We start from the raw sequence: 12,162 nt of genomic DNA on the forward strand, positions 1-12,162 counted from the left end.
AACACGGCCGAGTGCTATCCGATAGCATTTGGACCAATTTTATACTATGGGCAGTGCAGATCAGCTATTATATTCTCATACTGCGCGTGGCTCTGATACTCGGCTCACGCACACCCATACAAGTCTATGGGCGTGTGTGAAACATCAGACAACAGTCGGATGTCATCCTAGTGCAGTCTGATGTACATTCACAGAGACAATGAAGAAGATGGAGAAATTAAGTTCTCCGTCTTCTCCACACCTGTGCTGCGATTCTCTCATGCGAGAAAATCGGATCACACTCAGATGACACCCTGATCGAGCCGAGTGCCATTAGCATACTCTGCCTGATTCTCTCTCATGAGAGAATCTATGCCAGTGTGAGCGTAGCCTTTCAGTCATTGAGGCGCAGCTGGTGCAGCTTTAGTCACCACTCAGTACATAGTGAGTGGTGGCTGTAACCTCTCCCACGGCACTGACTGACAACTGACCTAGCAGTACATCACCCAAATTGCCAAAACCAATGTTGGAAAAGATGGCACAGAGGCCACCACTTCTTGGTAAGTATACAAAACCCATCAATGATAAAGATAATGATGAAGATTGGTGCTCAGCTATTATAAGAGCTTGGATTGGAGCTGATGATAGGTAGAAGATTCATTCACTAGTGTATGTTTCCATACAGTTACAGTCGTAGCCTGAAACTCACCTCCCTCAGTGATGTCCCATGGATTCAAGGTTCAGATTGATTTAAAGGAAGCCATACTTACCCTCACTGACTTCTCCATAGATCCCATTTCAATGCTGTAACCGTCCTTACTGGTCTCTTCTTCTACTTCCTTGTCCTGTGTCAAAATATCATAAAAGGAAGGAAATGGCCACTCGCTTGGTTAGGCAGGTCACTGCTGTGTCCAGTGATTGGCTGAACGGGCATTTCCTGCCATTACATTGTATTGAGATTGGACCATGAAGTGGAGACCCTCAGGGACCAGGTAAGAATGGAATAGGAGCGGTCGGAGATTGTTGGGGTGAGTATCATTCCTTTTATTGTTTTATACCAGTCTGAAGAATTTTATAAATATTTTTATCCACAGGACAACCCCTTTAAATAATCTTCATAGTCTGGGTAGTGTTGAAGGGAAAAATACTAAGGCTTAGGAGGACAGTAAGGTCTAGTCGGTGGTGAAGGTAAAGTACGAGCTAAAGTATTCTTTATTATTTATTTAGTACTATTCTGCTCCTGAATTGTAAATTTTATATTATTGAGTAAATGTAATTTATTTCTGTTCTTTCAGAAAGAAATGACAATTACAGATGTGGAGAAGTATTAACGGGAAGCTCTGGTAGATTTACCAGCCCTTTACATCCCAGCTTTTATCCTCTCAAAAGTCACTGTACATGGGAAATCCGCACAGCACCAAATACTTTCATTGAACTCAACTTTCCAGGCATGGAGTAAGTCTTGGTTGTGTCTGCAGATAAGGGGTTAATAATGATTATCTGCTGGTGGCTTTGTAGTTATTATTGATGACCTGATATATAATGTGAGGTCCTCAGTATTTCCCACCTTCACCTCAAGTCTGTCCTCATAACTGTTTCTTAGCCAAGTACATCATGAAGAAAATCTTCAGGTCCTAGCATTATGGTCGATGTTACAACCTCTATTATTATTAAACTCTACTGCGTGGACTACATACTGTATACGGGGGATAGTACATGTGTGTATATGTGATCTTTTTACTGTTTTGCTTTTGCCGTATTTTTTCTTTTTTTTTTTTTTAACAGATTGGAAACTTCTGAAAATTGTAAATCTGATTCTGTGACCATATATGATGGACCTCTTGGAAGTTCTATACTCGGGAAAATTTGTCACTCAAGAAAATACACATTTCATTCATCATCAAATAAAATGACCATTGTCTTCATGAGTGATGGATCAGTACAGCATTTTGGTTTTGAAGCTTATTATAACACGTCAACTTCAACCAATTCAATGTCAGGTACAAGAATCCAAACGTATTCATAACAATACCCCATAATCAGTGCAGCCACAGTTACCCCATTTGAAGTGCAAGTAAAAGATTGTTCATTGTCAGAGTGCATTCATTAACAATTTAAGAAAAAATATCCCCCCTTTCTCCTCCACCTACAAACCAGTTTGACCCTATAAACTGTGCTATACCTTAGGTTTAAAGGGGTTGTTCACTATTTAAATTGCTAGTGCTTTCACTGGGTTTAAATTGGCGAAATATCTGGATGTTTAAATACAACGAATAGCTAAAATATCCCACTTCATTGGTTTGCTTGTTTGTTTGCAGTTGTTCACCGTGTACCCACACTTGTCTGCTTAGCAGCTGTATACACCTAACAGTAAGGTATTTTTAACCACACTTATTAGGGACCAGTTATTGTTTTTTCCCCGAAGCTTTGGAGCAATTTAAACTGTATTGCAAATGAGCGCATATGTAAAATTTGGTAATGCCTGGAAACCATCTTTATATACAACCTTGCTCTCCTATTCTGCCTTATAAAAATCTGTTTCTAAAATTAAATTACAATTTGACTGTATTTAAAGATTACAATACACATTGATAATTTTTGCTTTCCAAAATTTGCAGAGAAATGTGGAGGCATCTTTACAAATTTACAAGGAGTATTTCAGTCATCCAGGATGGCTTCTCCAGATTCTGAGTGTGTCTGGCACATCAATGTTAAGAACGATTACAAGATTCATCTTCAATTTTCACAGTTCCAGTAAGTCTGAGAATATTAAATAGTAATAAAATGATAATTTTTTTCTTCAAAAAATTAAAAAATTGTGGAGGCGTCTTAGTTATTTGGGTTTATAGACTTAAAGGTGTTGTGGAATCTACATTTTTATACTTTCAAAATATGCCAAAAATGTCTGAAAGATGTGGGTTCGACCTCTGGAGTACTTGTTTTGAGAATCTGTGGATATGCCGTACATTTTTGAGACAGGAATACCCTTAGGTCCCTTGAGGAACTTGACAAATTTGTGCATTTGACATTTAGTTTGTTAATTTCAATAATCCTGCCGTGGGAATTAAATACCTACTACCAAGTTCACAATCTGACTACAGCTGATTACTGGGGTTCAGTGAATTTGCTTGATTCCATGCGATCATAATGATAAATACCCAATGTAAATTAAGGAAAATATAGAACATTTCTTTACTGAGGGGCCTCTGACCATGAGCCAAAAATTAGCCTGCCCTTGCACTATGCTTTTTCTTTTTGTAAGACAACCCCAAAGCACTAAGCAAAGGAAGACATGACTTGCGGTGGGATGGACCTTTAACTTCTGCAGCTTTGTTTGTATAACTGTGTTAACTTTAAGCAAGAGCGAATCTGCTTTAAGAGGATGAAGCACAGTATGTCAGTGCCTGGTGTCACATTCAGTATTGAGTATTTCGTCAATTTTTTTACCTCCGTATTTGTAAGTCAAAACCAGGAGTGGAACAATGAGAGGAAAAGTATAAGAAACACGTCACCACTTCTACGTTTTTTTTACCCACTCCTGATTTTGGCTTACAAATACTGATGTAAAATACTGACTAAATACTGAACGTGTGAATGTGGCCTTACTGTGAGGAGGGTGGGGATTATATAGAGGATGCAACTCTGTCTTATCTCTCTCTCTCCCGCATTGTCTTACCAAAAGAACTGGAGGAAACATGTCAGGAAATATAACACCTCACATTACAAATTATATGACCACATTCACCTCAGACATTATGTACCAGTGTTGTATCAGTGTTTTTCATTATTTTTTAGTAATTTTATAAGATGAAAAAAATTATTTTATTCTTCCTCTAGAATACAAATATATAGAATTATACTGCTGTGTACAATTTATCAGTACAATGTGCCTGTGGAGTCAGAGCCTGCAATATAGATCAAGTACACAAAATTCTCCACATTCTATCACCAGAGCTTGTGGCTCAGTAGCTTTAGCGCTCCTGTCTGTAATGTTGAAGGTTGTGGAATAAAATACTGGTAAGACTCAAAAAAATGAAAAAAAAAAATATTTTTGTAATTGCTTTTCATTATTTTTGTTAGTTTTATAGGAACAAAAAAGTCTGACTTTTTTCACCTCTAGTATACAGGGAACATAGAAATACATTGTTATACACAATGTATCTTTACGGACATATATCATCTGCTTCTGCAATACAGGTCAAGATTACCAAATTCTCCTATCTACATCATTGTGGACTGTGGTTCATAGATAGAGCTGCAGTCTACAAACATGGAGATGAGAGTTTGAGTCCTGAGGAAACCTGATCACAGGGAAGGGGTGAATATTATAACTTAATTTATGCACTGAGCAGTGAGATGTGGTTGTGCCTCCGAGCAGCAGGAGCTACAGGGAGATGTCGGAGAGAGGTGAGTATCAGAAGCCAGGAGAAAAGCCCTGACGTGCCAGGACGGCGGGACTGAGCCCTCAAATTGGGAAAGTCCCGCTGAATCTGTTATGGTTGGGAGCTATGTACCTGATACATCTGCAGGTTCCTCTCAGCTTCAGCTTCCATCTCACAGGCAGACAGGGTTTCAAAATTGTTGCAATACAGCAGAGCTCAGAGAGAAGCTAAAAATGTGTTTCTAAGAAGACAATGTTAATTTTTCCTGTTCTGTGTTAGTTACTTGTCTCACACTAGTAACTCCTCCTTCATGTAAAATAATCTCTGGAGGCAGAGTTATGTTCTGGGCAGCATCCTCCCCATAGCCTGTAAGAGGTCAATTATATGAAGTAATAAAAAGATGATTTATCCACCATAAAGCATCTGATATGAGACATACAGGGATGACGTTTTTCTGCAGTCTATAACCTGTATACCCATATTAATAGTTTTGTGGTGACAGATTTTCTTTAAATAAAGCTGTGGCCATTTTGCCAACTAAAATAATGTGTTTTGTGTATTTATTCCAGTGTCTACATTTACTGTAGTTATGGTTGTTTTAAGGTAGAGTGGACTTCCGTTCATAGTAACATAGTAACGTAGGTTGAATAAAGACCTAGGTCCATCAAGTTCAACCTTCCTCCCCCAATTCATATCCAAAAGTCATGCATTTTATTTGGCTGAATTGTATAGTTGAGATTTTGTCTTTTACTGAAGTTTTATTAGTATTTTATCTTTTTTATGTTATGTTATTCCATTATATCATCTTTATCTTTTCATTTCTTGTTAGTTTTTGCACTATAATATAATATTAGTTGGATGATGGTATTCATTAATTGTGCACTGTCATTTTCTTTGCCATTGAACACAGATATTTTGTTGTTTTTTTTTAGAATGAAAAATCCCATGTCCTGTCACTCCTTCTCATTGTCGGTCTATGATGGGACACCACAAAGATCACCCTTACTTGGACAACTCTGTGAGACATCTGCCCGGTATTTCAGCTCCTCATCAAACAGCATTAGCATTGTGTACACCAGACTCCATGATGATACTGACTTGGGCCTGGAGTTCTCTGCTTCATATTACTCTGTCTTCCAGAACAACACAAATGGTAATGTATAGTTCAGTAACTACTGTAAATGAGCATTTTGTCCTAAAAATGTAGCTCTTGTTGAGAACTGATTTACAATGGGGAAATCCTGCTGGAGTAGAAAATGTTACAGGAAATTTTCCCTGGGAAAAGTATGCAAAATAGCTCTTCTCCAGAAAGCACTATTTCTCTAGTACAACCTATACACAGAGATAAAAAGTCAACACACCCCTGTTAAAATGACAGGTTTTTGTCATGTAAAAAAATTATAATAATAAGAATCATTTCAGAACTTTTTCCACCTTTAATGCCACCCATAATCTGTACAAATCCATTGAGAAACAAACTGGAATCCCTTTGAGGGGAAAAATAAAAATAACAAAACTAAAAAAATTTAGTTACATAAGTGTGAACATCCTCTAATATTTAAAGGTGTTGTCCAGTACTTTAATATTGATGGCCTATCCTTAGGATGGGTCATCAGTATCTGATCAGTGGGGATATGACACCTGGCACACCTGCTGATAAGCTGTTCCCAGTGCCGGCGGCAGCCGAATGTGCTAATTTTGGAAATGCATAGCACAACTTCATCACCTGCATAGTAGCCACGGCCAGGTGGATCTTCAGTATCTGGCTTCGGCCACTATTCTGTTGACGGAACTGTGCAGCACCACATCTGAGCACGTCCAGCCGTTGCCGGCACTGGGAACAGCTGATCGCCATCAATATCGATGCATTGGACATCCCTTTTATACTCATGTTAAGTAGTATTTAGTACCCAGCTGCCACCATTTAAAGTGATTCTGATGGACCCCATATAGAATTTAGCTGTTCTAGTAGGATTTTCCTATCATTTTTTGGTTGCATTTTTCAGCAAAGCTTACAATACTGCGAAGGGATCTCATTATTGAAAATTATTGAAAATTATCAGTCAGGAGTTGAGAACAAAAAAATTCCAAGACAATAGATATACCATAGAACTGTTACCCACCTGTTCCCGAAATCTCAGTCTACTCTTCCTTCCCCTTGGGTGCTGCCCTCTGTTGTGCTCCATGTCTGGTTTTGCACGTTGCCTGACTTGGCTGTATTCTCTCTGTGGGCTCACTGTTCAGCTCCATGCAAATATTATTTTGCTTCTATATAATAATAAACTAGGTAGTTTGTTGAATGAATGTTGAGATGTTTCCCTTGTCTGTACATAGTAAATAAAAATTTATTGGGCCAACTACTGCTCACATTGGGGAGTAAATGGCTTACTCCGGCACAGGGATCCTTCGGGGGATTCACCTGTGGCCAGATTGAGCCTGCTATTAAAGAACCCTGAGAAGTAAATGCTTTGAATTCCTATGCTTAGAAAATACATTCTGTTTGTAGTTTTGTGTCTACATGCCTTGGTTCGACGTGGTTTGTTTTCTCCCAGCACTAGCACCCATACTTGACTAGACCCTGGGTTAACAAATCCCACTAGTCATAAATGCATACCTTGCTAGTTACACAGTTACATAGGTTGAAGGTTGAACAAAGACCTAGGTCCATCAAGTTCAACCTTCCTCCACCAATTGTACATTTTGTCACTAATTTAACTTTAACCCACAATGTATTGACAAAATCATCATTCTAAAAAGCTGTTATAGAGTCATACATTTGATAGGAACATTTGGAGAAAACCATTGTAGGAGATATAATGTTAATTATCACTCATTATATCTGAAAGTGTGAATTATTCGACAAGCTGAAGAATGGATTCCGTGTTTTTTGGAGGATTTGATGGATCTGATTGTTATCTGAGGGTGGTGGTATCTGTTGTCTGTTTTTATATTGTCTTTGTGTGTTATAATGAGTTGAGATACACCTGTTATTCTTTACATTTTGCAGTAACTCTGTCCTGCCATTCAGACTACATGGACGCTCGAGTCTCTTCACAGTATCTCGACTCCTTGGGTTACTCTTCAAATAGTATTTTTCTAAATGATCCCCAATGTCACCCCAGGATTCTGGCTGACTGGTTGGAGTTTCACGTTCCTTATCAAAGTTGCCTAACAGTTAAGCAGGTAGGAAAACTTATAGATGAGACATATACAGTTCAAAATAATAGCAGTGTATTCAAAAGCATGAATTAAGCACAACATCTTTATACTAGCTTTTATTTCCATGCATTGGGAACATTGCACACTGTTTTCTAATTCAAAACATGAAGAGAAATGTATATAATTTTAACTGCTTTACAGAAAATAGCAAAAAATGAATATTGGGCTGTTCTAAAAAATAGCAGTGTCTGCATTTGTCTTTACAACCTCACAATATGTACGCTTCTTTTGAGGATTTAACATTCCTGTGAATCACTAACCTAATATTTAGTTGTATACCCACAGTTTTTAGAACTGCTTCACATCTATGTTGCATAGAGTCAACCAACTTTTGGCACCTGTCAACAGTTATTCCAGCCCAGGATGCTTTGACTACATCGCACAATTTTTTGGTATTTGTTGGCTTTGCCTCAGAAACAATATTTTTGAGTGTTCTATTGGATTAAGGTCTGGGTACTGGGCTGACCACTCCATAACCTCAATTTTGTTGGACTGGAACCATGATTTTGCTCATTTACTGGTGTATTTAGGATGATTGTCTTGTTGAAACACCCATTTCAAGGATATATCCTCTTCAGCGTAAGGCAACATGACCTCTTCAAGTATTTTAACATATGCAAACTGGTCCATGATTCCTGGTATGCAGTAAATAGGTCCGGCACCATAGTAAGAGAAGCATGTCCATATCATGATGCTTGCGCCACCATTCTTGACTGTCTTCAGAGAGTACTGTGACTTGAATGCAGAGTTTGGGGGTCTTCTGATGAACTGTCTGTGGCCTTTGGACCCAAAAATAACAATTTTACTTTCATCAGTCAACAAAATGTTTCTCCATTTCTCTTTAAGCCAGTTGCTGTGTTCTTTGGCAAATTGTATCTGCTTCAGTACATGTCTTTTTTTTAACAGTGGGACTTTGCGGGGACTTCTTGCTAAAAGATTAGCTTCACACAGGCATCTTCTAACTGTCACAGTACTCACAGATAACTTGAGACTGTCTTCATCCTTCATCATCCTGGAGCCGATCATTGGCTAAGCCTTTGCCTTTCTGGGTATTCTTCGATCCATTCGATTGGTAGTCTTCCGTTTTCTTCCACGTCTCTCTGGTTTTGCTTTCCATTTTAAAGCATTGGAGATCATTTTAGCTGGACAACCTATCATTATCTACACTTCTTTATAAGTTTTACCCTCTCCAATCAACTTTTTAATCAAAGTATGCTGTTCTTTTGAACAATGTCCCGAACGACCCATATTTCTCAGGATTTCAAGAAAAAATGCATGTACAACAAGGGCCACCTGATTCACACCTGTTTCTTCACAGAATGATTGACCTCACTAATTGAACTCCACACTGCTATTATTTTGAACACCCTGTTTCAATTAATTATTCAAATACACAGACTCAAAAACATGCAGCTCATGAGTGCTGAGTCTGTTGGTTTTCTTAGAATCTACTGCACCAACTGGTAAATTGTTTCACATGTTGTAATATAATTTATACCAAATACAGTGATTAATCTGGTTAGTCATATTGGACTGCTATTATTTTGAATACTACTGTAAGTAAGGTGTAGGTCCTAGTGGCATTCATCTCCCATAGGCTCCCATTGTAAAATAAAAAATATTGACGTAGTATCTCCTTACAATGTGTTATGACAGTGCTCTCTGTTGCCGGTTTGTTGCTTCTAATTAGAACCAGTGAGGGAGTGCACTGTCACTGCATTGAGAAGAATATCGCACAGTAAGAAGGGAGATCTCAGTGAGCATATGTCAGAATCAACAACCGAGGCGTGCTCAGTACAACAATAACTAGCCTAGCACAGGAAATGGACGTCACTGATGACATATACTCCCCTATACAATGATCCTTAATCATCATCATAAATTAGTATAATTACAAGCTTTTGAGGCGCTACCACTGTCCTATACATATTTATAGGCTGAGATGTAACACTGAGCTGGATATTACTTTTCTTTCTTCTCACCAGGTTGTCAATGACACCATCAGCTATACAAACACTCTGTTCACTTATTCTATGGAACCAGCGGTAATTCGCAGTAAGAAATTAAGTCTCACTCTGAGATGTCAGATGTACCAAGATACAATAGTAGATTCCTTGTATTTTGCCGATGACATCATGGAGAACTCCTTAACCCAACATGGCCTGTATTCTGCTAATCTAACCTTCTTCAACTCTCCAAGTTTCCTATACCCAGTATACCAGTATCCATATTATGTGGGACTCAATCAGGATTTGTACCTACAAGCCACCTTGGACACCACAGATCCCACCCTGGTCTTGTTTGTAGATACGTGTGTGGCCTCTCCGGATCCTTTTGACATGTCAAAAAATGTTTATTATCTCATTCGTAATGGGTAAGTCATTGCACTCTATGAGTGTTTGCGGAATCTCCCTTTGGTGTAATTATCTTTTATATCTAAGACAAATGCAAATTGCAGTTAACAAATAATATATGTATTGCATTTACCTCCTTTTTGTGTGCAAAAATAAGGGTCTCTGTCCCTACATCATGCTGCTCTCAGACGGGGCAGTAAAAACAGGGTGACAGTTTGCCTTTAAATTGGTTGCTCCCTTTCAGACAATGTTCTGCTTTGAATACAGTTTGTTAATACATAACAAACCACGCTGTACTCAGCTTCCATGGGTCCACCTATGGGTCCACCCAGTCTGCGTTGCTTCTCCGAGTGCCTTGCCGACAAGAGCAAATCAATCAGTCAGCGAACTCAGCGGCTCTGCTCTTGTAGGCTGATCCCCTCCATCAGAGTCGCTGAGCTCATTGATTTGCCACCTTGCCGTCAACATGAAATCATAACTCCAGACATTACTGAAGTGGCCGAGACTCACTGGTGAACCCGGGATGGTAAGTATAACGCAGTTTATGTTTTAACAAACTGCACGTAGAACATAGTCTGAAAGTAAAAAAACACCTTTAAGCTAATGAACACCAAAGAAAGTCTGAATCTATGGTGGAGTAGGTGTCTTGTGCCTCCTGGTGCAACCCTGTCCCCACCACTAATTAGCAGCTTTTTGTCAATATACAGTGTACACAGAAAGCAGCCAATCAGTGGTGTGGGCGGGGTTATACACAGCTCAGCATTCAGAGCTCTGCTAGATCTACTGTCGGATTACATTGCAGAACCTGCTGACAGATTCCCTTTAATAACATCTCCTTGGCTATTTGTTGATGACCTCATGGAACATATTTGCGATATAAACCTAAAAGTGGCTTTTTTATTAAATTGCAGGTGCTCCAGGGTCCCAGACTATCACACCTTTCCGTCTTCCTCCCCGAGCACAGTGAGATTCGGCTTCAATGCATTCAGCTTCATGGGGCGTTTCTCCAGTGTGTACATTCAGTGCCAGCTGGTTGTGTGCAAGCAGTCGGATAGAGGGTCACGGTGTAACCAGGGCTGTAAGGCAAGGCAGAAGAGAGAGGTGGAGCCCCATCACGAGCACATTCATGCTGTTGCCGGACCTGTTACATTACTGGACCATTAACAGTTATTGTCAGGTCAAAGTGAAATAGAATGTAGAAATGTTTGCTGTTCTCTAGAGAAGGAAACATTCACTGCAGCGTAATAGTGAACACTTGGATCATTTTCACTCCTGTAGAAACAATGGAGATCCAATAAAACTGTGGAAAAATAATACATTTGTTGAATTTTTGTTATTAAGAAAGTAATCAAACCTAATGCACAAACCTCCAAATATACAGGATTTATCAAAACTAGAGCAAAGAAAAGTGGAATATACTGTATAGTAACCGTCTCATTACCATGCACCATGGAATCAATGGTACTATATAAATAAATAATAATAAATGTCAATTAAGCTGGGGTCACACGACTGTATTTTCTCTCATCCAAGAAAATTGGTCCAATTATGCTAATCACGCTCTGATACGAATTTCTCCGATGTGGAGAAGATGGGAAAAAAATGTCTCCATCTTCTGCATTCTGTCAGTCCGTGATGACATCCTAGTGCGGTCCGATTTTTCTAACCAACCCATTGACTAGCATGGCCGAGTGCGATCCAATTTACGGATGCAAAATGTGATTTTTTTTCTTCGGGCAGACTCGGTTCAAGGTAAATATCAGACACGTGTATGACCACATAGAATAACATTGGTCCTTGTGCGATGCGATGCTTTGTCGGATCGCACTGGAACCGAAAATATTATCAAAGGGCATTAAAGAAATAAAAACTGCGATTACACAAGTTCAATAGGCAACTTTATTTGTTTTCTTTATAAAATATCCACTATTGTATTATATTTTTTCCCCTGACTGCCAATTTCAGGGACCACAATGTCCTCCATCTCAAAGTCAACCATTTGGACTCGTGTAACTACAGTCTGTACTGAAGTTACACCTTCTATACTAAGCACTAACACAAGCTTCTTTTAGGTCCGTCTGAAAGGGATTGGAAATTTAAGAAAGTTGTCTAAGAGCTAGAAATTATATAAAATAAATAATAATCTATTCTTTACTTTATAAAAATCCTGGCTATTCCTGCAGCAAAAATGTAAAAAAATGTAATACAAATTGCTGTGGTGTGAATAG

At 38.8% G+C, this 12,162-nt stretch overlaps 1 protein-coding gene across 1 annotated transcript; it reads left to right on the forward strand.

The window, feature by feature from the left end:
• The first annotated feature begins 514 nt into the window (after positions 1-514).
• LOC141271602 (scavenger receptor cysteine-rich domain-containing protein DMBT1-like) lies at positions 515-11,098 on the forward strand. The gene is made up of 8 exons (XM_073681646.1): positions 515-539; positions 1,275-1,434; positions 1,765-1,979; positions 2,598-2,733; positions 5,294-5,514; positions 7,369-7,544; positions 9,566-9,954; positions 10,846-11,098. The coding sequence occupies exons 1-8, from the start codon at positions 515-517 to the stop codon at positions 11,096-11,098; spliced, it is 1,575 nt and encodes a 524-aa protein (XP_073537747.1).
• The last annotated feature ends 1,064 nt before the right edge of the window (positions 11,099-12,162 follow it).

The sequence above is a fragment of the Phyllobates terribilis genome, unplaced genomic scaffold (assembly GCF_046119375.1).
Source record: "Phyllobates terribilis strain yellow unplaced genomic scaffold, ASM4611937v1 Scaffold_5__5_contigs__length_657084704, whole genome shotgun sequence".
NCBI classification, from domain to species: Eukaryota; Metazoa; Chordata; class Amphibia; order Anura; family Dendrobatidae; genus Phyllobates; species Phyllobates terribilis.

Coding starts and splice junctions, on each gene's coding strand:
- LOC141271602 (XM_073681646.1), top strand. CDS start 515: ATGGCACAGAGGCCACCACTTCTTG. Junction 2,734..5,293: donor CTTCAATTTTCACAGTTCCA/GTAAGTCTGAGA, acceptor GTTTTTTTTTAG/AATGAAAAATCCCATGTCCT. Junction 7,545..9,565: donor GTTGCCTAACAGTTAAGCAG/GTAGGAAAACTT, acceptor TCTTCTCACCAG/GTTGTCAATGACACCATCAG.